Here is a 25237-nt window from a genome sequence, read left to right as displayed (position 1 = left end):
AAATAAGAACGCTACATCGTTTTTTTGTTGGTAAAAAAACTTTCTACACCTGAAAAAGAGGAATATGTCAACATAGGATTTTTTGTTCTATAACTGATTTATTTTGTGGAAATTCCGCACTAGCAGTTTGTGACTTATTTTTGCGATCAAGGCGAGTCGAAGGGACTTCCCAGTTTTTTGCCTTTACTTTCGAATTTATAAATAGACAGAAATCAATTTTCCATATCCTTCAAAATGGCAGCTTATATCGTAGCAATAAACTATTATCGCAGTACTTAACAACTGGGAATTTGAGACGGGAAAATCAATTATAAATTCTTGGCGTTGTATAAGCAGATCACATCAACGTGAATCTTATAGTTTTAAACTAGGGATACTTGCCAAAACGTCGTCTGAGACGCCACTCGTGTTTAACGATACGTATTACGTATATATTTATATTGATTGCGACCGGTCGGAGCACATCGTCAGATTCACACACCTCGAAAGATGTCGTGCGCGCGCGCACCACTTGTAAATAAAACATAAATAAACATAAACAAATGAGAAAGTAGGACTAATTAGTGATAATCTAATAATACAAGCGAAAATGGCCAATAGCTACAATATGAAGGAGTTCAGTTCTACGTAAGTGTTTATTTCATTACTTATTTAATTCGTGACGGTAATTGGATATCATACGTTTAGACGGTGTAATAATCTATAGACGTTAATGTCAAAATAATTAACTTTTGTTTACATTTATAATCTATGTTTTAACTATAATAAATATATTTTGAAATGTCAAAAATAAACGAGTAATGAAAAGTTAAAAAGACGCAAGTGAATTGTAATCAGGATTACTAAATACAGACACAGTAAGTACACTTAAATAAGTACAATATATAGTACTTGATTTCTTTGTTAGTAAATAATAACTTCAAAGAATCACGATGCTTGTTATATACTATACATACTTGTTATATTTAGTTCGTGTAACATAAGTTTCAATATTTTCATTTATTTTTAAGTGATCTCAGATTCTTATTTATTGAGGTATTTAACCTTGTAATCAACAAACAACTAATTTTTTAAATGAACGTCAAACATTTTTTTAAAACACGACCTACACAAATGTGTTTATACACAACGAATTGTTATTTATATTTAAGGTTAGGTTTATTTTTATAATAAAACTACGCGTTCGTTATATTTAGTAAACAAAATTTGTACACAGTAATAAATTCATTTTAATATCTGTCTAGCTTTACCTTTCTAAAAAATAAATTATTTGAATTACTAATAATCTTACTAATATTATAAATGCGAATGTTTAGATGGATGGATGTTTGTTTGAATGTATCTCCAGAATGGCTGAACGGATCTCGATGAAATGTATACATATAGAATATAGTCAAGAACACATAAGCTATTAATCATGTTTTTTTTAATTCTGCGCGGACATATGCACCAATAATATGATGATTACATTTAAGTTGGATACATTTTTGTATAATTTTAAATGTTACTTCTTAATAATATTATAAATGCGATGGATGGATGGATGGATAAAGGTTTGTTTGAAAGTATCTCTGGAACGACGCAGCGGATCTTGATGAAATTTGGAACAGATGTAGATCATAGTCTGGATGAACACATAGGCTACTTATTATGTTTTCTTTATTTCGAGCGGATGGAATCACAGGCGACAGCTAGTAATATAATAAAAAATTCTGGCTCAAAATCCCTTGTACTATTACATATATATTGTACCTGTTCTAAAAAAGTAATTACGAGAACGTGATCTTATGGTTACACACATTGCGTTGCGCACAGTGCAAAGAAATCAAAAAACCGGTTAAAGCACACGAAAATCATAAAAAAATCTCTCGCAAATAATGCGGACGCCATAGCAACGACGTAATTTATAAAATTGTTACGTGAGAAGCGGATATGTCCGTCTGCAGCAAACCTGTGTAGCTATAAAAGAGCATCCACAAACAACAGGTTTCCACAGGGTACTTGATTGACATGACACGGTCACGCATTTTGTTATAAACAAAGACATTCAACATACAAGACGCACCAAACCGTAATTGACTACTTGTATATGCTAGGATATTGGCGCTATTGCTAATTACGATTTAAATGTTTTTAAGGAATTTTGCTTGCTCTATCATAGTTTTAGGACTTTAGATGTACAGTAAACAAAATGCAATTAGGAGGAATAGTAGTAGTATTAACCGTGGGTTTCTTAAACTGTAGTATATGTATAACATTTCGTAAACATTTCGTCATCCCTTTCATTATCATTGACAAAACAGAGATAACAGTATGTTTTAAAGGGGGTTTTGGTCTCAGAAACCCACGGTAAGTCGTTTTTATTGCTCATTATATTTAAAAGTTAATCGTGTAGGAAAATGATATTGACCTTGAAGCTTCATTGACATTATTTAAGTATCATATAAATAGGTCACTGATGCTGAAAAGATGTCGTTGAAAGACCGTTATTACTTATCTTTGATTCAAGGCTAAATTTAGCGACGACGACAGGCCATTATATTTTATCCTTACAAATAAAAAATGTGTAATATAATGCAGAATATCAATTTTTCTGCCCCGCGGGATAATAAACATACAGCTGAAAAGAATCTGTTCTGCATTGCAACGCTTATTATTGTAATTCATTGGATTTTTTTTTCTCTTTTTTATTGTGTTTATAAGTGTTGTATTTTTGAACGGATTAATTGTATTATTATTATTATTATCAATAATATCTAAGATAATTTGTATATAAGGAAAATCAATTTAACAACATTTATCGAGCAAAAAATGCATGCGAAACCTGCTAGTGTAAAAATGGTATGTGAAACAAATTATTAAATATCTTGATCATAATATTGAAATTCATTGTAACTTATAGAAGTCAAAAAATGGATAATTAAACTATCGTTATTTGACATCGAATCAGTTTTTACTCGAGTCACATTCAAGACGAAGTATACGTCTCAATATATACATATATAAAAGAAAGTCGTGTTAGTTACACTATTTATAACTCAAGAACGGCTTTACCAATATGTCTGAAAATTGGTGAGGATGTAGCTTAGAACCAGGAGACGGACATAGGATACTATTTATTCTTTTTTTTGCGAATGTTTAAATGGATGTGATGTGGATGGATGGGTGCGCTGAGCTACACTAATTAAGTTTTTTACATAATCACGCGGACGGAGTCGCGGGTGACAGCTAGTTTAATATATAATGATATGAGTAATTACGAAAAAACAGGTTTATCATTAACTTTAGTCGAGATTAGAATACCTATACAGGGTGTTTTAAATATTAGTAGATTTTTGTTAATTTACTAATATTTTGTGTACCATTCCAACTAAGAACTAAGCTTGTGCTTAGACATTTACGACAATAGTCGAATGTCGGGATTCGAAATCCCGAACCCGTGGTCAGAAATCCGTACCCTTAACCATTACGCTATTGACGCTTAAAAATTAGACAAGCTTTATAATTATCAACATTTATAACAGGAGCGTGTAATCTTTGAATCTCAAAAGGCTTTATTGCAGTTCCATAAACATTACACGGTGACATTGCAAGAATGATTACAGTACTTTATTGCTGCGATTTGCATTCGCAATATCTAAAAAAGATTTATTATACACCAGGGCTATCATATATTTATTCTGGCCGAGATTGCAAGATTGCTATTAATATAGCTGCAAGCATATTTTAAATCACGAAAACATTAGCTGTAGTTTTATATACTTACGAGCTGTTACCTTAAATAAAAAACATAATAAGTAACCTATGTGTTCTTCCAGACTATGTTCTATATCTGTGCCAATTTTCATCAAGATCCGTTGAGCCGTTCCGGAGATATGTACCTTCAAACATCCATCCATCTAAACATTCGCAATTGTAATATTAGTAAGGCTAACTTACTTTGTCTGTCTAATAGACCTTATTTTGGTAAATACATTTAAAAACTCGCTTACAAATTTTTGCCTTTATCCGGAACAGTTTAATATTTTCTCTTAATAGTTTTAGTGTAAATGTGTTGTTCTCTGTTACTTATATAGCGTTAGCAGTTATAAAATGTATGACATAATAAGTTTACTACGTAACAGATTAAAAATGTAGCACAACTTGTCTAGATTAATAAATATACAAGTCACAAGCCTTAAACTAGTTACATTGTAATTGTGAATTTAGGTCTTAAAATGTATATTTTAAAAGTGAAATTTTGGGTGGTGAGCCGACAATTAAAAGTTAAAAGTGAATGCGTGTCACGCTTTATCAGACTTCGTTACACGACAGAGAGGAAAGATAATGTAGATAGAGACACATATATACTTAAATGTTTATTTTAAATATAAAACAAAATGAAATAAATACTTTGTATTAAGAACACTCGAAACCGTGCACATATGCGTAGATGTATTCAAGTAGAAGCAAGAGAGGTGTGTTAGAACCGCGCCAAATGGAGGTCTCTGGTCTCTGTCTACCCCTCTGGATTACGGGCGAGCCTTATGTGATATTAAAACATCTGATGCGTTAAGAAATTAACGACGCTTGACATCTAGAATTGATTTTATGTGTTTAAAAAACCCACTTATATGGCCACAGAGCGTAACTGAGACGTGTTTAGAATCGCATCGAGATGTTTTCACAAGACAGGATAAATACAATCTTCTTAGTGTTGCATGGCCTTTATGTTGCTTGTAATAAAAAAAAACGTATTTGATTTAAACAGTAACAATATGCCGCGTCGCTGCTCGTGATTAGTTTTTATTACATACCATTATCTTAAATGCTGTGAAGATTAAGATAAATGTATACACGATATTTGACTTGAATAAAAAATTAACTCATTAAAATTATAAAGAATATTTTTGAAGAAAGAATTATTTCACGTATTGCTACTTTGAAAAGGCCTTAAAATTTGGTCGGTTATATTTATAATATTTGTAATTATAAATTATTTAAGTAATTTAATTTGTCTACTCGGATAGCTATCTCGATATTAGTCTGCTAAATTTCGCAATAAAAAGTTTGATTTTTATCAAAAGGAAAACATGTTATACGATGTTAAAATTCTTAAATATCTTATTATTATTACTCTATTACATGTCTTGTAGAAAGGCTTATATAAACAACGAATCTATTTATATTATGATTACGACACTGTGGAGGTAGACGACCTTACTTCATGGGAAATATCTATAGTCCTAGTAAAATCTGAACTAGGTCATTGTCACTATAGATACAAGAAATAAGCTTTTCTTATGACAACAAAATAAATAAAATAATTGCTCTTCATGGGAAATATCTATAATCCTAGTAAAATCTGAACTAGGTCATTGTCACTATAGATACAAGAAATAAGCTTTTCTTTTTTCAACAAAATAAATATAATAATTGCTATTTTTATTGTACATTGAATCTTAAAAAGATTATTGTGTTTTTTCTTCACTAATTGAATGATGTACTTAACCTTTGTTTAGTTGTATAAATAAAATAAACTTCCTTTAAGCCACGCCGTTTAAAATGATGACGCCATAAGAAAAACACGGTTTATCTAAATATCGGAGTTTTAATAATGTTTGTTTTAAATATCCATTTCAAGAACTTTTGTTAGCAAATTTATATATTTTAAGAGCAACAATTCAGTTAAAAGGTCTGTTTTTAAAAAATGTATTATACCTAAATATAATGAGCTGTTTTTTTTTCAATTAAAAAACTTACCAAAATTTAAAATATTTTTGTGTGTTTTAGTACAGTGAAAACCTACAGTAACATTTTCTGTTATATTAAATATATATACATAATACATGTTTTTATATTATAGATATATTTAATATGTCGCTTCACCGCAATACGTTTGCTTATATTGTTGTTATGCACATACGTTGTGAATGTACAACTTTCCAGTCACGTATTTTTTTTTTATTATCTGAAATAAAATGATAATATGTCATTGATGTAAAAATGTATCGCGAATTTATCGCTTGTCACTCGATTTGTATTTTGTTATAAAATGAATTATAACCAATGTTAAACTTAAATAACAATAACATGCAACATTTTTGTAATTTTACATCCTACGTTATGACGATAAAAATTATTTATATGTGAAGAAAATAAATACCGGCCAGGAACATAATAATAATAAAAATGTGGTCGTTTTTGCATTTACAGTACGTTACATAGTATTCATGCATTTCAATGTTATTAATGTTCAAGTTTATATGTATTTCAGAATTGTTGACAATGAAAATTTACTTTAGCATAATAGTATTAAATTGCTTAAAGTACAGCTTGTATAAAAAATTTGCAAATAATTCATCACCAGCTCACTATACGTCCATAACAAGGGGGCTCGGAGCCTATTCTAAGTTAGGGATAATTAGGCCATAGTCTATCACGCTGGCCCAGATATATGCAAAGTAAACCAACCCGCAGTTTACTTTACACATATCTTTGAATTTCTTCTCAGATAGGTGCAGGTTGCATCACGATGTTTTCTTTCACCGTAAGAATCGGATAAGTATACATATGTAAATCAAAAATACATTAGTTCATGGCGGGATTCGAATCTAGGACCTGCAGATTGCAGGTCAAGTGCTTAACCCCTGAGCCATCGACGCTCTGCAAATAATTATTCAATAACATTTTAAAAAAATGTATTTCGTAACATTCTTTTGATTAATAAAAAGAGGCATCCTGTATAGATCTATAGAAAACACGTGTAGATCAAAAAGAGCCCTCTGATTGTAGCCTTGAGGTTTATGTTAAGCAGGGCATTCATCTTATGACGTCCAATTACGTCGTAGTAAAACATCCTTACGCCTGCAAATAATACAATAATAGATCTTCTTTGATTTATTAAATAAATATGATTGATTCTACACATAATCCTGTGGGACAAGTCGTATGATCTAATGCCAAATTGCGTGATACGGAATAATGCGTTTTAATATGCGCATTAACATGCTCTCTCACTCAACTCAATTATTTGCAGAAATATGTTTTGCTTGTATTTTCCAGTGCGTGGATGTTGCATTTTGTAACATATGAAATGCTATCAGAATTTAAATTAGGTGTTTACTGCCATATGTCCAAGCAATATGAAAATATAGAGTCGTATAAACAACTAATGCTATTTATAAACATGTTTATGTTGTGATTAAAAATAAGATATACATGTATATTTTTCGATAATCTTACTAATATTATAATGCGAACATACAAACATCCATCCATCCGTTTAGGTGGATGGATAGATGTTTGAAGGTATCTCCAGAACGGCTCAACGGATATCGATGAAATTTGGCATGAATATAGAACATACTCTGGAAGAACACAGGCTACTAAATAAGCTTTTTTTTAAACCGTACAAACGGATTTGTTGACGCAGCTAGTTTTTTATCAATAGAAATTATAACAATACTATGATACAAAATTTAATATTTATTATAATTCCTTTATTGTTATGCTATATGTAATTATAAATTACAATATTTAATTGTTGCAGAGCTGTCATCACAGAACATGGAGTTTATCCGTCAAACTATTCTATAAACACAATGAACACAAAATGCAAGGAAAAAGATGTCGAAGTAAGCGCTTACGATCCGTTCCAGAATAGAAAATTAGAACACCCTAATTCGTAAGTAGAGAAGAATAAAGATATATAGAAAGTCAGAACAAAGAAGATGTTAAATGAAAACTAGTTATTTAGAAACAAATGAAAAAAGAACTAATAACCAAATGTTTAACATCGCCAATAGATGTTGTACTAGGGTTGCATCAGTCATCATCATTATTGCATAGGAACACAATATTCAGCAACTGTTTTTAGTCATTAAAATATCAATCATTCTTATGTCCAAAATACAAGCTAAAAACTACGGTACTACTAAAGAAAGATGTAAAAACAATGGTAGAATAACATAGATTTATTTTAAGTTCACATAAATCTTTAAAACTTTTCGATTTTCTTATTCATTTATTGTTTTTTTTTTATATTTACAGTGATGTGAGATCGTTTGCCAATCTTCTAAAGTCGTCTTTAGGCTCCGGTATCCTAGCAATGCCGGCTGCCTTCAAAAACGCCGGTACTCTGGTGGGCGTTTTTGGTACTATCATACTGGGATACATTTGTACACACTGCGTCTATTTGTTGGTAAATATCTATCTAACCTACTAAACAAAAATTGTCAAGAATGATAGTAAAGAGGATTAAATTGGTTTAAATATAATCCTATAATTCATTTTGGGTTTGATTTCTCAATACGTAATTAGATATCTTATATAAATATGTCGTTTAATTAAACAACCTTGAACTTTTCAACGTGTCCACTTTGAAAGTGGGTATTTAGCAGAATAAAGGCTATTAACGCCCAGAATTGGAACGTCTATATATACAGAAAACAGTGGCAATCGTTATTCAACTGGATCCCGTCCAAAAGAACACAAAATGTTCGTAATTAATATTATTTATAACACGGACTGTGAAGAGCTGTTAAAATTATTTAATTTGTTTAAGCTTGTTAAATTTTTAAGCTAGTTCTGAGCTTCTATTGTCTTAGCCCTAGGCTATAAAATGTCACTCTATTAAAATATTATATTAAAACTGAAATTACTATACATTGTATTACAGGTAAAGACTTCACAGGATGTTGCAAGAGTCTCAAAAGTCCCATCCCTTGGCTACGCAGAAACTGTTGAGGCTGTATTTGCAACAGGTCCTCGATCTTTAAGAAAATTATCTAAAACAGCGAGGTTAATAATGATTTATACTATTCTACTACTATAGTTTTATTATGTAAAATGATAATGTATAATATTTCGTTGAATTTCTTTTCCTTTCAACTTTTAACATCCTTTATGAGTATTTAAATTTTGCAAATATTGGTAATATGTATACTAGATAAATTATTGTACGTTTATAATGATTAGAAATATTCTTAGCTCTTTTGATGACTACAATATAGGTACTTTGTCACCGCGTAATAATATTGATAGAAAGATTACAAACGCAAACGTGATAAGGAAATATTTGGCGATTGATTTAAATTGATTCGGCGCCTTCCTGTTCGTTTGTAATTATATAGACTTTTATTGATCATCTAAAAACATATAAGCATGATATTTAAGATAAAAAAAAGTTGACATGAGGTCCAGCGAGAATCCAAAGTCATTGTCATTAATTTTTCTACATATATCAAACTTATATATTTGATAAAAACTTTAAATTAGTAATCAAAAATATACGCGAAATCAATTGCATGCTTCGATTATAACAAGGTGTTACTTTGTATATTTGTAACAACAAATTGATCATGTTAAAAGCAATTGTATGAACAAATGTTTCACACGTGTTTCAGGATATTTATAGACTGGGCAATGGCGTTCACCATTCTTGGCGCCTGCGCTGTCTATGTCATATTGCTGGTGGAATCAGTGAAACAGGTATTTTGGACGTCTGACAACTTTATATCGATTCTAAATTTACGCGCTATTGTGCTCGGTAACTAAAACCTTAACGTAAATAACCTGAAATTCTTGAACCGAAGATACCTTTCAATTAACTGAGACACAACGTACATTTTTATGGTAAAAAATTGATCTGATATGATCATCTCGTGCCACAAATTTCTTGTGAAAAAGAGATGGGAAGTGGATGAAAATTTATCGAAGAAAGTCTCAGTAAGACCGTTATTGATTTTGAACTTTCTTTTTGCAGATTGTTTTATATTATTACGAAGATAATGAGTTCACAGATACAATATACTGCCTGATGTTTCTGGTTCCGATATTAATCTTCACACAGATCAAAAATTTAAAGTATCTAGCACCATTTTCTGGATTCGCCAATATTTTGCTAGTCGCGACTTTCCTTATTTGTTTGTACTACATATGTGAAGACTTTCCGAGTATCGATTCAAGACCAATGTCAGTCGACATCGGGAGATTACCTTTATTTATAGGGTAAGTCAAGTTACTCAGTCCCTATTACAGTAACTCGGAGTAAGAAATAAGTTTCTCTTGCAAACCGAAACCTCGTAGCGATCTGTCTATCGTCTTTCTCGTTTCTTTTCCGTCCTTTCGATATAATTAAGTAAACACCTGCCAGTGACTCATCTACAACCAATCGGATTTTTAAGAAAAACTTATATTAACATTATCATCTAAATCTAAAAATCATCTCAATCTATGTCCAAGATAGGAATTGTAACTAATTAAAAAGCAACAGACTGATTTACTCTGTTATTTTTCAGTACAGTTATATTTGCCATGGAAGGAATTGGAGTGGTTCTGCCAGTTGAGAACACAATGGCCAAGCCTCAGCACTTCCTCGGATGCCCGGGCGTACTCAACATCACCATGTCTATTGTCGTCCTGCTCTACATGATCATGGGTTTTCTGGGTTACATTCGCTACGGTGATGAGGCAGCTGGAAGCATTACTCTTAATTTGCCTACGAAAGAAATGTAAGTGTGAAATCAAATTTCGTAATTCTATACAGTAGGAAAAGTAACGGTTAATTGATATGAGTTTAAAATTAAATTGTTTAATTTAAGTCGGTTAGTCACCTGGCTGCCAGACTAAACAACTTCAGATAGAAGTAAGCATCAACATTTACATAGGAATTCGTGTATTCTATTTTATATACTTCGATTTAAATGTAAAATTACGTTTTAAGTGTTATCATAAGAAGTCATAGACAATATTGTCCTAATTTTCAGTCCGGCCCTGATGGCAAAGTGCTTCATCATCGTAGCTATTTTCTTCACGTACACGCTGCAGTTCTACGTGCCCATGGAGATAGTGTGGCGCAACACTAACCAACATGTCTCACAGAAATACCACAACATTGCCCAGTCTATCATGAGAGCTGTGTTCGCTATTCTTACTGGTAAAATAGTTTTATACGTGCATAGGTTTTAAGTTATTTTCCTAACAGTTTATTGCCTTATCCACTAAGTTCAAAAATGATCTGTAGATGTATAAAGAACAAAGAAGTTTTCCATATTCTGTACCAAAGTCTGTATAGCTTAGAAAGGTTGACCTATATGTCGTCTACCTTCTATTAGAATAGCTAATTTTTTCTATGATTAATAAACAAACTATTGAGTTTCGATATTTATTTTGATTAAGAATATATTGTAATTTTTAAACAACGATTTAAAAAATTGTGTCTGGTTAAAATTAGTAAAGTCATGTTTCGTTTTCTTTGTGTTTATATCCAAAATGTTTACTCATCATTACAATTTTAAATTACGCGGGAAAAAATGTCATAAAATCTCACGACGTTAATTAAAAATTTAAATTCTAAATATTATATATCATTATTGTCATGATGACTACAATTTATGTATTTATTCAAATTTTGTAAAAACTAACTGTCGCCTGTTGCGTATATTGGAAAACATGTCAAAAAAACAAACATAAAATATGTTTTCTTTTTCAGTTATTGCAGCGGCTACGTTGCCTCGTCTGGAACAGGTTATTGGCCTGGAAGGAGCGTTCTTCTACTCGTTCTTAGGCCTTATAGCACCGTCACTAATTGATCTCATATTCTGCTGGGAGAGAGGTCTCGGAAAATACAATTATATCCTAATTAAAGACGTATTGCTCATCGTATTCGGATCATTTGTTCTGGTCACAGGTGTTATGCAAAGTATTAGAGAAATTATACGTATTAGTGAATAAATTTAATTCATTGTGCCTAAAAAACAATAGTAAATTAATGACAAACGAAATAACACGCCCATGTCTTTTAAAAATGCAATATTTTGGATTTAAGCAATGTGTATTTAAAAATTATGAAGCCTATACAAATTAAAAAAGATTTACGTGTTTTTTTACTTGTATTTTTTGTATTGTAAATAAATATATTTTTTTATTAATTTAATAGTATTACTTGATCTTATTAATTTGTGTCATTATTTTGATCTACTTATGAATTCATTTAAAACAAGAAAAGAATTGTACAAAATGTAATTAAAAAGAAAACTTTTCTTATCATGTTGTTTCATTGTATATATAAAACATAAGCCGATATTGCATATTATTATATTTATATTATTTACGAGCCACAACAAGGGAGACTATTTCCGACGCGACATTAGGAAGATTATTTGGTAAAATTGTAATCTTTGAATCAATCTAAGGAAGAAAATGAAAGAAAATAATTTCTTAAAGCACATGCTTCTCGTAGCTCTTAGTGAAACCTTTTTTGGGATTTTTCAAATACGCTAGTCGCTCTGATAATTTGCAAAACCACAAAATTACAATATTACATAGAGGAGAAAGTTACTTTACAATTGCAAAAAAAAATTAAAGGAAAAGATTACGATTTCAGGTGGCCGCTCGCACGTTTGTCACCTTATGATATAAAAAAACACTTTCAAATGTTGAATGTAATTTAAGAAAAAGATTACCGTTAACGTAATGATTAGTGAGCCTACTTTTTTACCGCGGGTTTTCGGTTCGTTAACTGAGAAGTCTGATATTATATCTGCTATAATATATTTATCATCTATTACATCTGTTTATCCCATAAATAAAAGCACAATAAAATATATCATCTCATCTTTTATCTTTCACAAAGCAGAAATAACAATATGTTTTAAACCTGGTTTTAGTGTCAGTAACCCACTGTTAGATATGATTTTGATTATCAACACTTGTCTGTCAATATTTTTCTTGAATCTTGTTACTTAAGTCATCTGCAAACCAACACTGTAAAAATTAACACTACATATAGATTAATAGATGCATTATGCATAGCTAGAAATTGTTCTCATAACTCGTGAGTGACGGCAAGAAAACTAAAATTAAATTCCGCGCGAGTCAGCGTACATTACCATTGTGCAGCACGGCGTTTCACGTAATTATTTTACAGATGAGTGGCCAACTGTGTAAATAATCGTTCAGTTTTACATAACGTCTTTTATTTAAAAAAAAGTCAAGTGATACAAAGTTATTAAAGATGTTTACTAACACAAATATTAAAAATGTAAGTATCGATTTGATCAATGTTAGGTTATGTACTTGAAACAATTTGATCCTATGATTAATACAATCAATATATGAATTTTTATCATTCACTGATAATGATAAAAATGGTAAGAAGGTATATCTATAAATGTATAGTAGATCCATTTTAACATTTAGTTTAACACGATGAGTGTGGTAAGTCCTTATATTTACATTCAATCAGTTGTGTTTCAATAGTTTACGAGCTGTCAATCCTTTCATTCGTTTTAGTGAAAACTTCCATCATACATTGGCGTTTCTTTCTCTTTAAATAACGATACACACAGAAATCCCTACAATCATCATTGTCACTTTTTATGATAAGCGAGTTCAAGGCAAAAAATTACTTATAATTTGTTGATCGTCCGAATCGTCAATGTTGTCGTTGTCGTGAATGACAATTACTTCTGCCTCATTATCGCATAAGCATCGCAAGTGAGCAGTTGTGTTTCTTAAGTTAAAGTGTTTGTGACATCATGGGCAATTTAAAAGTAGCTTTGATGGACTTTTTTGAAAATGCACAAGTATGTATCTGATAACATAAAATTAAATATTAAAATGATGGAATAAATCAAGTACAATTATGATAACTGTTGCTGCTCATGAAAGTTTTATTTGACAAATGAACAGAATCACTAATAATTTTTATTCATGAACAAATACATTCACAATAACTCCAAACATGAACATGTCCAAATTTAAAATCTGTTACTAAAAATTAAATTATTTGTCTTATAGGTATTTCCAATAGTATTATCAGCTGGAGCAGTGGTAGTGGTTGCAACAGTAATTGCCCATTGCGTTTGGGGCAAGAAATCTGCACCAACAAAGAAGAAAAGTGCTAAAAAGTTGGTAGCACTTGTTGATCCTGACACAAAGTATCCATTGCCGTTGATTGAAAGAGAAGAAATCAGTCATGATACAAGAAGATTCAGGTTTGGTTTACCTTCATCAGAACATGTTTTAGGTAAGTGATTAATGACTCGCCATCCATTATTACTTTTTTATGTGTGGTTTGATTGTTCTCATACACTATACATTATCACCAAGGCAAAATGCTAAATGACAAATTAGTACTTTCATGATTGTGTTACTTTTAAAGCATTTATTAATTTAAGTTTGATGTACCAATGAGCTATTTTAAAAAAGAAATATTATAAAAGTTGATATCAGACAATCTGAGACCTCTAAATTAAATCATAAATCATATTAACAATTTTATACTTGATTTTTTTCTAGATGAATATAAATGTAAACCTTAGCACATCTATAAATACCCCAGTGATATCAAAAAGTTTTACGCAATGACTAAAATTTTAACACATAATCTAAGGTTCAAGGTCTACAAGTTTAAAAAATGATTCAGCAGTTTTTTTGTGTTCCATCTTGTATTTAAATTAGTCAAATCATCTGTGACTTAGCAATAACCATTCCATTATACATATCATGAAGTAACCCTGAGTAGTAAATAAAGAGTCGCTTATAATGCTGATCTTAAAGTTTTGACAACAAGATAATTTTTTTAATATTTCAGGGTTACCAATTGGCCAGCATATACACTTATCTGTCAAAGTAGATGGTGACCTTGTTATCAGGGCGTACACTCCTGTATCTAGCGATGATGACAAGGGATATGTTGATCTGGTTGTTAAGGTATGTAAACATTTATTTCCAAGTCATATATGCTCATTTAACAAAATTTAACTTGCCACATATTTGAACAAGACTATTCAAAAATTAACCAAAACAACTAAATGTATGATACTTGTAATTCAAGACTATCTCAAGAGTCTAGGTGATTTGCATTTGTTTAAATTTATTTAACAATTTTTTTGTAACATAAATTTTTAAGATAAGAATTTAAGTGTTAAAGAAAACGTATTTTTGTCAATATAATAGCTAATGTTTTCAAATTCCTATGTTTCATTATCAAGCAAGTCAAAGTCTAAACATATTACTAATCATGTTCCAAGATATATCATTTATATTTGTGACTAACAGATAAGTTCATGTAGTCAAATAAAAGCTAAATAAAATTATTTATAATAATCTTATTTTGATATGTAGAAATTAATATTAAATGGACAAATGTACTTTTCAGGTGTACTTCAAAAATGTCCACCCGAAATTCCCAAATGGTGGTAAAATGTCTCAGTATTTGGAAAGTATGAAGATTGGTGACACAATTGATTTCCGAGGACCATCGGGACGTCTGCAATATGCTGGCAATGGAATCTTCCTGATTAGAAAGTTGAAGAAAGACCCACCTAATAGAGTGCCAGCAAAGAAATTGAACATGATTGCTGGTAAGAATCTTTTGGTTATTGCTTGACTTTTTTTTAAAGTTTGAAGAATAATGTTTTAACAAGTAAGAGGTATGTGTTTTGACAGTAAAAGTTTGCAAACGAGCCATTGATATGGCAAAAGTAGTGAAGTGACTTGATATGTCTCTTGTCATCATTATCTTTATCATAAATGTGCATACTTTATATAGTTATTTAACTGATAGTAGGAGGTAATTATATCACATATAATTAATATGGTGTCTCATATCTTTATTTTATCATGTGTTTAATTACTCGGGGCCATAGGTCTGATAAATATCTTTATTTAAAAAAAATTATAATATGAAGCATTGTTAGGTTAATGTAACCCACTACTAGTCGCCCGCGACTTCGTCCCTGTGGATTAAAAAATCTAGCAATAAATATAGCCTAAGAAATCACCCGGGGGTAGTTCAACTTCTCAACAGTAATTGAATTTTTCTAATTGATTGAATAGTTTCGGGGACTGCTCAATGCAAACAAACAATCAAATTATTCCTCTTTATTATTATATATTACGAAATATATTAATACTGCACTTACAAGGATAGGCCACATTGTAAAATTTTCTATTTTTTTATCTAAGCCTTTATTATATTTTTCCAGGTGGTACCGGAGTGACTCCAATGCTGCAACTTGTCAGACACATCTGTACAGACCCGTCAGATTCTACGGAGATGAGATTGCTGTTTGCCAACCAGACTGAAGATGACATTCTTCTTAGAGATGAACTTGAGAAATACCAGAGAGAGTACCCCAATCAGTTCAAAGTTTGGTACACCTTGGATAGACCGAAAGAAGGTAACTATTACCATTATTAGTTGTATGATATTCTGAAAATTAGGATTGTTAGATTAATTTGAGATGAAAACCTATTAGGTGCCCACCACATAGAGTGTTTAGTATGTTATTTTCAATTATAATTTACAAGCTGTTTCCCGCGACATCGTCGGCAGTCTATGTACTCTTCCAGACTATGTTCTATATATATGCCAAATGTCATCGAGATCCATTCAGTTGTTCTGGGGATACCTTGACACAAACAAACATATTTGCTGGCAATTATTCGAATTTTTCTTGCTGTAAAAACCATCTTTGAACTACAACGAACATTTAAAAAAAAGATTTGGCCAAATTATAAACCAAAAACAATAATTATCTTCCATAATATAAAAATTAATCGCAAAATGTGTTGGTAAGCGCATAACTCAACAATGCTTGGACCAATTTAGCCAAATCTTCTTTTTAAATTTTAAATCTTTACTACTTTTTCTTTAAAAAAAAACTAATTTTAATAAATTTTGTAATATCACAATGATGTATTAAATGGACTTATTTACTTTCCCATAATAAAAGTTATTTTTTTAATATTCTTCTTCTAGTGCCTCGTCAGTCTTAAAGGTTGGCCGCTAACTTTGAATATTTGGTTCTATCAAGTGCAAGGCGAAACAGTTCCTTCATTTCTAATATTGTATTAACGTAAATATTATTTTCACAGGCTGGAAATACAGCAGCGGCTTCATCAACGAGGAGATGATCCGGGATCATATGTTCCCTGCCTCCGATGACGTGATTGTGCTCATGTGTGGACCTCCCCCTATGATAAACTTCGCGTGTAACCCCGCTTTAGACAAGCTAGGATTCAAGGAAACACAACGTTTTGCCTACTAAATACTATGGCAATTATTATGAATTTTTGAGTTATCGGAGGAACATAATATAGTTGTATAGTTAAGAAAAATGGTGCAATTATTATATTTATTTATCAGTAGATATTATTGTTTGTGCTCTTTGTGGGCAAGACTTTAGTCCGATGACGTCATAGTAGTGAACCTGTAAATTGAATAGTTATAATAAGACTGGATTGTTTGTGAGTCTGTTATGCTATTATTCATGTGCTGTACATTTTATTTCCTCGTTGTACCCTCAGTTGTTAGTTCCTTATCTAGGACAGTTTTAGCCAATTTTTATGCGAGACTTTTTATAAAGTTTTTAATTGAATTTAAAATAAAAGTTATAGAAAAATGTGTTTTTTTTATTTCCACTCCGCATCACTTGGACAATAGAAGCGACTTTAGTTTTTTTTTTGTAGATTATAGATGGATAGACACTTTTCATTATCAAATTAACCTAAATATTAATAGCGACGTGTAATTCCAAATTGCCTTATTAATATACATTTATGTAATATCCTAATGGAGCTTCAATAATTACTGCCCGTCAATGTTTGACAAATTAACGAATGTGTATTTTTGACTTTGTTACATTCATTGAATATCGAGAATTTGACTTTAACGTTTCAAAAGTAACAAAGTTCCCTCTATAAAGACGCTAATAAATAAAATTAAATTTACGTTAAAAAAATATTTTGGATAACTTTTAAACTTTAAGCCACTTAAAGTAAAATCGTTTATTGCTATTTACAGTTATAATGAATTCCGAGTATCTCTCTGACGATATTTTAGAAGAGCACTTTATAAAAATCTACCGATGTTATCGTCGTGTCGAGGTTGTATTGGGATCCTGCAGAGTGGACGTTCGAGACAGATTCGTGACCGCACCAACTAAATATCAAAAATTTTATACCATAGCTTTGGTTGCTATCTCTACATATTTATATATCTGTACAAACAAACTAATATATGATAACAAAGTCCCAAACCATTCATATTCTTACTATATGTATTTTTGTGTAATGCTACTAAGCTATGTTTCATATATATGCAATATTATACATGTCCGCTTCGTAAATTCTGATGAAAATTCGCAATTCTTAGTTCAATTGCAAAAAGTAGACCGTGTGATGAATATTGATGGAAATAAACGTATGTATTCATTTATATATCATACAAATGTTCTTACATTATCCTTACTTTTGAAGTCATATGTATTACTATATGGAATATCATGGTACAAAAATGTAAGAGATGCAATTGAACTTTTGGGTGAATTTTGCAATGAAGTGACCTTCGCAATTGAAATAAGTCATTGTGCGAACACGATTGTATTCTTTGTTACAAGATTGAGATTTTTAAATTGTATACTATTAAACCATTTACAAAAGGATGATAACAAGAACGAAAGCTTTTTTCCAACTAAAAATGGAATGCAATATATAGCCGCTAAAACGCACGATTTTGTATCAACGGACACTTTTGTTTGTCTGAGAGCAATATTAGATGCGTATAGTAAATTTCAAAAACTTTACAGATTTCAGGTAACAAATCTATAAATGCGATATTTTTTTGGTTACCTCAGTAATTTTACATTTAATTATTGCAGGTTTTGTTATACTGTATAAAATCGGTTGGAACAATTTTAACGTCGTTTAATATAATTTTTCTTTCATTACAAGACAAGGTAATAAATACTCCGGTTATATTTTGCGTAATATTTAAACAAAAACAACACAATTAATAAAGTTTCTTCAACTCCTTAGGAATTAGATTTGTACATTTATATACAAATTCCCTTCATAACGACATTCGACATATTTATATGTACATTTTTATGTGTGCGGAATCAATTATTTTTCAATGAAGTTGATACAATGAAAAGGTTATGCACAAAGATAATGTGCGTTCATTACACAGGTACGTTAAAATTGCACCTTAATTAATTTATAAAATACTAGCTTTTGGCCGCGATAACACATGTAGGTAGCACCGAGTGGCACAAACGTGTCGTGGTTCTATCAGAACTTTGTTGTTTCGTTTATTTGTCCTGCAGCGTTCAGCAATGCAACTTTCCCCGTAGGGTGATGAAAGTCGCCAAGTTGGGTACCCTAAGAGGATGGGTCAGCTTGAGGGTTCAACTGCCGGCTGATAATCTATACACGGTTATACTCACGACCGTCGATTTTTTTCGGAAAATCTTCTTATTTCACGTGACGCACTTTTTCAAAAAGAATATTTTATTTTTGTAACTTTGTAATTTAAAAAATCCGTTGATAAGAGAGCCGTTGAGCCGTTTGGCATTTATAACATTAGAAATTATATTAGTTTATCAACCGCGAAAGATCGTTTGCAAAAAGCAGAATAAGATTATTGCGCACAAGCAATAAATTTAAAATATTCCTTCTGATTGCTATTCTAACCATGTGTTTAAATTCACACATTTGTTTTTTAAATGCTAATTGCAGTCTATAATAACTGCCAGTATTTTGACTTTTTTTATCTTAAAATATTTTTGTGTCTTCTTTCAGGACCATTGCGAGATAAAGCAAAAAAAATGTTGAAATTGATAGAAGAGGCACCGCCGAAATTCTCTGTTTACGACATGTGGCAAATGGATGTATTCTTTATGCTAAAAGTTTTTAACATTCTCACTACTTATATTATTACTACTTTGCAGTTTGCTCTTCTTTAGGCATGTTTGTGAATTAAGTTTTTACCACAGAGAATAAAGAAAATATGAAAAACACTAAAATATTAAATATTAGAATCGTGTGAGCTTTGTTAAATATATTAAATCTTACTTGTTTTTAAATTAAAATGTTGTATCCATTACAAAAATTTGTTTCGATTCCCCTGATTTATTCCCCCGAGACTATACTCCCATTACATGAATGATGATAAAACCTATAGTTTAGTTAATTGGGCTTAGATTATTTCGTGGTTCGTTGTCTTTTGGAGAACACCTATATTCTTAACAGTTTTCAATACAAAAGCAATATTGTACTGCAATGACTAAAATCAGTGTTGATAATTTGTCAATGGATTATTTAGACGATGATTTTGTACAAATTTTTAAACCAATCCATTTAATGCAGTATTTACTCGGAACTTTGCAAGTAAAAATAAAATATGGATTTGTAACGACAACAACATATGGATACGACATATTCAGCATATTCGTTTGGCTTATCCATATAATGTCTTTGTTTATATTTATTTTTTATTGCGAATCTTCAACTGATTCTATACTGACGGATTTCTATTTAAAAATGGGTCATATTTTAAATGGCATAATAATAGCTATGGTAACGATTAAAAACTTTTGCAATGGTAATTCAAGTAGCCAGTTGTATGTGAAATTACAAAAAATAGACACAGATCTTGGTATCAAAAACTCGATAAAACTAAATAAACGCATGTCAGTACTTTCAACAGTTTTTGTGGGAATATTCGTTATTTGTAGCGTGTTATGGTCGATAGTGTTATATTTGTATGTGATGAATAACAAAGTTTCTTGTTCAATTGTTTTCATAGTAGAACTTCCTATTTTGGGCAACTACATGGACATTATTTTGATTTTCTTTCATATGTATTTCATTGTAATAAGATTTGAATGTTTTATTACGATTTTAAAAGATAAAATCAATAGACATATTTTCACTTTTAAAACAGCTGGAACGTTTCATGTTATGAATGAAAAGTATTCAGATGAAAAAATGTGGAATCGTCTTTTGATAACTTTACGTGATTTTATCAATGTATTGGATGATTTGATTAATGTTCATCAGTTCACGGTAAGTTCCATCATTATTTCAAGAAAACGATACCATATTTAAACTTACTAATATACTCTCAGAGTAAATTTTAAATTTACATATTTTACATGAAGAGTCATTAATCTATGATATTAAATAAAATATTAAAAATGAATAATTAACTAAAATATATTATTAAAAGTAGTCCCTTTAGGCAAGGTTCTGAAGATACTGGCAGAGTTCGCCCTTTGAATAGCTATACTAATTCTTTGCCCGTGGTAGCTGCCAGCTCTTCGGTCCCTGTGATGTCGATTAACTTTTTTGATTTTTCCTTAAAAAGCCTTACAGCGCTAGGACTCCACGGACCGAGGGTCTCGAAACCGAATGTTACAAAATCATATTCGGAGCCTAGATACCTGTATTTGCTTGCTTTAGCATTTTCCGCCGCTTTATAAGCCGCACCTGCTCTGATGTTGGTTCCATAAAAAGTACCCATAATTTTTACAGATTTTTGGACTGACTTGTGAGTTTATTATTTTGGATATAATATTGATACAGAGTATAATCACCACTATTAAACAACAGGTATTACACTGAGTTTTGTTTATATTAACAGAATGTTTTGTTCGTGTTATGAAATGTATTTTTTTTTGTTATTTTCAGATGTCTATTAATATTTATTCAATAATCAACATAATTCCGGTCGTTACATTATTATTATTTATATTATTGTTGAGTATTACGGTGGAATTTATAAAATTGAAAATAAGCGATTCTAGAAAACTTTGCACTAATATTCTGCGTTTCAGCAACGGTATGATTAATCCTTACATAAATATAAATGCGAATTTAACTCTGTCTGTCTGTCCTTACACGAAAAAATTACTGGACTGATTTAAATGAAATTTTGGTACACACATAGTTTAGAGGAGCTAATACAAAAAAAAATTTTGTATTAGCTCCTCTAAACTAAATTGCAGGAATATATTCATATTTGTAGCCACAGTATCTAAATTATAAGAAAAGTTACAAAAGTAACTATAACTTTTAAACCAAAAGGGTTGTATTTTTTTTGTATTTTTCCCCGTGTAGTTATCGATCTGGCTATACTTCATTACAGTTTTATCGTTGAATTTTGGAACACGCTGTATATAGTGTAGTGTCCTCACTACGTGACAAATTGTTTGTCCATAATTTTTATTATTACTAGTAAGAAAAGATACGAAGGGGGAAAAGGGTTCCTTTTATTACCGTTTGAGGTACGAAGCCTAAATTTGTGAGCATTTATTGTACTTACTTATATTTACAGATGCAGCAAGGGACAATGTTAAACGAATATTACTGTTACTGGAAGTAAAGAAGAAAATATCTATTTACGACATTTACAGCCTGGATGGTCAACTACCATTAAATTTAGTTGCAATTACCGCCACATATACGATTGTTCTTTTGCAGTTTGCGTTATTACTTTAAAGCGAAAATAAATTGAATAAGGTGTCCCACAAAATATAAAAAATCAAATTCAATAGCTCTTGAAAATTCCTAACTTAGATTTGTTAAAGTGTTTCTATATAAAATTACCTTTAATACCGTTTGAGGGGAGGGGGGATTTTGTTACATCCTGTATAGGATAAGTCTTGAATTATAATGGAATACTATTAAACTGGTGGATACGCGTTACGAAAATAATTATTAAAAAGAACCATACAGGCCGAATAAATAAAACATATCTGAAACTATAGCACTATTTATTTTATTGCATTAAAATACATACAAAATAGAGTAAAATTAAATTATAAAAAAACAGTGTACACGTAGTATTTTAAAGCTACAACATTGGACGGAATTGTAATAATTATGTATTATGAGATATGATATATATATATATATATATATATATATACATCTAATAAATATAAAATAAACATATTAAATAGAATTATACTTATCAGATCATGTTCAAGGAATGTATCAGTTTTTTTTAATTCAATATATATATCAATATGTATACTGCCTATATTTGCAGATATAAAATAATATCTCCATCATGTCAAAAGAAATCACAATCAACAATGTACATATTAAATGCATCACATAATCACTGTGACATCTGAACAATAAAAACTTAGTCATTTGTAGATTAATACAAAAAACACGTAAATTAAATAACAGATGTTTAACTGTTAAACATTACATTCATAACCTCAAAGTTTCCATTACCAAAACACATGCAAAAAGCAATCTTGGTTTTCCATGAGAGAAATTACATATTCTTTCACTAATATTATGACAATAAACCCATGGTTATTAATACTATATAGATTTGGATGTATATAAAGTGTCTTGTATATAAGCAACTTCTATTGTACCCTTACAACTAATGTCATTTGCAGTGCATGACTGACTATCAAAGAAGTTTTGTGAATACCACAATACATGACAATGCAACCACAACAAATGAATTTGTAACAACCGATGCACCATTACACCGATGATCCAGGAAACAGAAACACCAAATAGTTTCATCGTACCAATCTCTGAAAATAACAAATTTACCTTATTTATTTCCATTGATTAAGCCTTGTTTCATTATATTAATATTGCATTTACTAGATAAAAAGAAATCCAAATAAGTCCCTGTCTATATAGGGTAGCCTCCTGCAATTCTGACCATGCAAAATTAAAAAACTTCAAACTTAGTAGCCTATATGTTATTCCACATATTATGCATTACATCTATGCCAAATTTCAACAAGGCATCCTGGACATGTCTTCCAAACAATTATCCATCCATCAAAACATTAACATTTATAATACTAGTAAGAAATAAGATTTCATTCACATCAAATCATTTAGAACTCATAACTTGGTCCAAGTAAACAAAACAAGTTTATTGGACAAGCTAGACCTCAAACATACATACAGTATACCAGAAATCATTATCAAATAAGTTACCAAACACCAACACAAATTCTATGATTGTAAAATATTAAGTTATCAAGATAAACAACACAATATTTTCTATAATTTACCTTTTCACATCATGTTCTTTTATTGTATTGTTAACATAATTAGCCAAGTTAACATCTTTAGCAGCCGATCTGCAACCTTCATATGTGTCAGCTGGTATATCCATTCTATAAGGCTTTAAGTTGCTCAAACAATCCCTTGTTATTACTTCTTGTGCTGTGAAAGCAAATAGTAAACAAAATCCTTATTAATATCATAAATGTCAGTCTGTCTGTTGTGCTTTTTACAAATTCATAGCACAGCTTTAAATGAATTTACAAAATTCTAGCCATTTGTAAATTAACTCTGAACTGGTTCATAACTTAACCTTGCTTAAACCCGCAATGTGCTATCACTACGTGAATCGGCAAGCTGTAAGCTGCCTGGTGACTAGCAGTTTGTAACTTGAAATGGAATATCATAACTCTATGCAGGTAAAAATTGAGCTCAGCTGCTTTAATGGACTAAGCCAGAGTAAAGAGGTTTACAGAACAAAAGAATATACCTCTTACTTTGTTTTTAAAATAAGGATGAAAAGAGTATGTTAAGTAGAATTTAAAAAAATTGTTCAAGATAAGACAACCTTACCGCCTTTCCTCTCTATCAATTTGACACAAACATCTTCCCAGTCAAGGCAAGGCTTCCCTAGATAACCAACACCACGCCAATTGAAGGGTTCATTGCAACCAGGCGTGGCTGCAGTACACTGATAACACCATATTGCCAAACCTGCACCAAAATACAAAACTTAATACTTTAAAACATTAACATTCAAACATTAGATGCCTTACCTTCTGTGGGAAAGACTTAACGTGAATTTCTGAGACCAAAATATTCGTTTAGAATATATTGTTATCTATGTTTTTTTCAAAGATAATGACAGGAATGATGATATATTTTATAGAGATTTTAGTGTCAAAAACCAACGGTAAGACACAAAAACCCATAAGTGGCCACACCCCTATGATAACGATTTATAATTACAAAAACGTTACGTACATTCACTGAATAGCGAGAAAAATAAAATAACTAGTTGCTTCTTCATTGTTGGGTAATTGAAATTGCAAAATTAATACTTTATTATATTACACAGGGTTAAAATCCAGGTTTGTTTTGAATTTTACTTAAAAGTGAAACAATAAGCACAACATGAACCGGTCAGTTATATTGCAAAGAGTATTTAACAAAGAGTATGCATTACTTCGTGTTATTGTATTGCAACGATCACAGATTAAATTAAGTTAAAAAATTAGGGTCACCGGCAAAGAGTCTATAAAATTATAAAATAAGAGACGGGACTCTTGACTAATTAGATACACAAACGGAGAATAAAAATTGACATTTTCAATGCTAGCAATATTATGAACAAGTCTACGTTGCTACCAACCTAAAAAAATCTATCTGACAGTTTCCTTTTTGACGTTTGAAA

General features: G+C 30.7%; 4 protein-coding genes across 5 annotated transcripts; 3 read left to right on the top strand and 1 right to left on the bottom strand.

Annotated features, from left to right (window-relative positions):
• Positions 1–532: 532 nt before the first annotated feature.
• On the top strand, positions 533–11992 carry LOC106123582 (proton-coupled amino acid transporter 4-like). Its single transcript, NM_001312032.1, is given in 9 exon segments — positions 533–627; positions 7532–7666; positions 8032–8182; positions 8660–8781; positions 9387–9471; positions 9746–9990; positions 10281–10493; positions 10749–10918; positions 11474–11992. Coding segments are annotated over 9 exon segments (1401 nt in total). The 5' UTR covers positions 533–589; the 3' UTR covers positions 11716–11992.
• Positions 11993–12715: 723 nt separating this feature from the next.
• Positions 12716–17387, top strand: LOC106123545 (NADH-cytochrome b5 reductase 2). Of its 2 annotated transcripts, none has more exons than XM_013319941.1 (6): positions 12716–13024; positions 13783–14011; positions 14579–14697; positions 15146–15350; positions 15975–16169; positions 16867–17387. In XM_013319941.1, exons 1-6 carry the CDS (start codon positions 12998–13000, stop codon positions 17037–17039), a joined length of 948 nt encoding a protein of 315 aa, XP_013175395.1. In that variant the 5' UTR covers positions 12716–12997; the 3' UTR covers positions 17040–17387. The 2 variants fall into 2 exon arrangements, with proteins under 2 accessions (XP_013175395.1, XP_013175394.1); XM_013319940.1 differs by lacking the exon at positions 12716–13024 and adding an exon at positions 13451–13568.
• A 412-nt stretch (positions 17388–17799) lies between these two features.
• On the top strand, positions 17800–19736 carry LOC106123232 (uncharacterized). Its single transcript, XM_013319463.1, has 3 exons — positions 17800–18585; positions 18940–18961; positions 19573–19736. The coding sequence occupies exons 1-3, from the start codon at positions 17800–17802 to the stop codon at positions 19734–19736; spliced, it is 972 nt and encodes a 323-aa protein (XP_013174917.1).
• A 3038-nt stretch (positions 19737–22774) lies between these two features.
• On the bottom strand, positions 22775–24994 carry crim (QVR superfamily protein crim). The gene is made up of 4 exons (XM_013319559.1): positions 24808–24994; positions 24397–24537; positions 23832–23985; positions 22775–23336 (listed from the first exon to the last, which is right to left on the bottom strand). The coding sequence occupies exons 1-4, from the start codon at positions 24851–24853 to the stop codon at positions 23207–23209; spliced, it is 471 nt and encodes a 156-aa protein (XP_013175013.1). The 5' UTR covers positions 24854–24994; the 3' UTR covers positions 22775–23206.
• Positions 24995–25237: the final 243 nt, after the last annotated feature.

This window comes from Papilio xuthus, unplaced genomic scaffold (genome assembly GCF_000836235.2).
Source record: "Papilio xuthus unplaced genomic scaffold, Pxut_1.1 DF826115.1, whole genome shotgun sequence".
Lineage (NCBI taxonomy): Eukaryota > Metazoa > Arthropoda > Insecta > Lepidoptera > Papilionidae > Papilio > Papilio xuthus.
The sequence above is the reverse complement of the archived record's forward strand: the minus strand, read 5'-3'. Positions and strand labels throughout refer to the sequence as shown.